This window comes from Arachis ipaensis, chromosome B01 (assembly GCF_000816755.2).
Source record: "Arachis ipaensis cultivar K30076 chromosome B01, Araip1.1, whole genome shotgun sequence".
NCBI lineage: Eukaryota > Viridiplantae > Streptophyta > Magnoliopsida > Fabales > Fabaceae > Arachis > Arachis ipaensis.
In genome coordinates this window covers 11,669,845-11,671,930 of record NC_029785.2, presented here as the reverse complement: position 1 = coordinate 11,671,930, position 2,086 = coordinate 11,669,845, and the positions used below count along the sequence as shown (strand labels likewise).

At 33.5% G+C, this 2,086-nt stretch overlaps 1 protein-coding gene across 2 annotated transcripts in view; it reads right to left on the bottom strand.

Annotated features, from left to right (window-relative positions):
- Positions 271-2,086, bottom strand: part of LOC107625103 (WD repeat-containing protein 74) — an 8,874-nt gene continuing 7,058 nt past the window's right edge. The window contains exons 8-12 of one of the 2 annotated variants that reach the window (XM_021117453.1): positions 1,733-1,822; positions 1,540-1,595; positions 1,355-1,412; positions 1,087-1,166; positions 872-956 (exon numbers count right to left, since the gene is read on the bottom strand). In XM_021117453.1, the coding sequence (XP_020973112.1) occupies positions 1,129-1,166; positions 1,355-1,412; positions 1,540-1,595; positions 1,733-1,822 (242 nt within the window). In that variant the 3' untranslated portion in view covers positions 872-956; positions 1,087-1,128. Of the gene's footprint in view, positions 957-1,086; positions 1,167-1,354; positions 1,413-1,539; positions 1,596-1,732; positions 1,823-2,086 lie in introns of both variants that reach the window. The other variant, XM_021117452.1, reaches the window with a different exon arrangement.

Below are 2,086 nucleotides of genomic sequence, written 5' to 3'. Positions count from 1 at the left end.
GTGTTCAATTGTGGTCTATAATTACTAAACAAGTTATAAGAATTTGTGTATCTTTTATATCTGTCTTTATTGTTCATGTCTTTGTATCCATATCTCACACTCTAGTTAAGCCAAACGCAGCCAGTGTGTAATTGATTCTGTTACTTGTAATCATTTTTCCCTACTCAGAAAATCCTTATTCTTTCTGTTCTCTCTGTATTCTTCCTCGCACCTTTCTCTTCTACCATTTCATTTCCCTTTTCTCTGCTCTAGGCTTGATCAGGAACACAATTTCACAAGTTGACTTTGACCATTTAAATACTACAATCTCAACAATTTTGATTACACTGATTAACAAAATTGAGCATTATCATATGAGCAAAAACAATTGATCACAAAACACCTATAAAACAGAACACTGAATATTTTCCATGAAAAGTTGTATGACTAAACCTCTATATATTAAATAACTTAACACTAATCTAACCTTGCATGCTTTGAGAAACCAGAGCATTGAAAAAACTTGCCTCATCCATGCCACATAAATAATTAAATTCCCTAAAATTCACCTCTAAGATGATCCAATTAAAACACAAAAATTGCTAACTAATACTTGCATGTGTCCATCATCATCATCATGTATTATAATGGTTGTAGAATCTGATACTTTGTAGTAACATCACATGGAATTTGATCCATATGAATCACAACCCTTCATCAATTTCACATTTCGTGCTCTTGCTTTTTTTCTTGGATTTCGATTTACTCTGACACAATCTTCTCACCTTCATCATTTTCTTTAGACTTTTTGCCTTCTTTGCTATGCTTAGATCTTTTCTTCCTCTCACTATCTGTAACGTTTCCTTTGTTCTTTAAAGACTTTTTCCTTTTCAAAGATGGTGCTTCAATCCCTTCCATAACACCGATCTCATTCACAGATTGCTCCTTGCATGGTAGATCTGCCCCTTGGGGTATTTCTGCTTATATAATGAAAATTTACAAAAATAAAGAACTGCTACCCAAAACAAATAAGAAATCTTAAAATAAAGAAATTACAAGTCTTAAAAAAGTGAACTTTTTTGCATAAAAAGGCTAAAACAAACACACCTAGATTAAACAGATATTATTGGAGTGAAATTTTGAGTCTTATTAGTAAGATTGATGCCAACAGCTGCAGGCCACAGCTCCTAAATCATTGTTTCATTCCAAAGCATGTCATTTAATCAGATTAACAATGAGGTATAATATTAGAGGATTACTCAAGGCATCATAACCTATGATCATCCATGTCTTCTGTCCATTTTTTCTTCCCAAAAGAAAAAACAACAAATGTAGAACTCAAAATATAAATAAAATAAGAATGAAAGTTACTAACCTTCAACAGTGAAGCCGGAATCAAAAACCACATGCAAAAGATGTTGCTTAAGGAAAACCTACAACCAATGAAAATTAACAAAATGATCATTAAAAAAAAATATTTTCCAGTGGCATACACATACAAGCATCATGAACATTATACAGCATACAGCAGTGGACAAAGAAAGAAGGCAGAACACGCACAGAAGAAAGAAGCTGCCTAGTCTTTGTATCCCAAATTCGCAGATAGCTGTCCAATCCTATACAGAAAGAGAGGGTGGGAAAATGATATGGACATTAGCAGCAGGGCATGGCAAATTAAGTTGATAACCATTTTTGAACTATGAACCATTTAACCTCATCTACATTTATGTACAGGTTAAGAAGAGATGCTCACCACATGAAGCTACCACAGGAAGCTCAGGGTGCCTAACTATGGATCTGATGCTTCCCGAGCACTTCCCAGTAAAACATCCTAGCAATTTACCTGTAATATAAATAAGCAAATAGAGTTCATAATAATAATTGCAAGATACAGTTTAACTCAATTGCACCTGTTGATAATTGTCTAAATACCAGCAACAAAGCAATATTGATTAAATTTGGGACAAGGATTCTATAAAACAAAGGGCAAAGAGTTTTCACCCTAGTATAGAAGCAAAACTCATTTCCAATTTATAAATCAAATGGTGAAACCCCCTATTTTACTATTCTCTAAAGTGCAATCTTTAGAAGAGGATCCAAGTTCCAT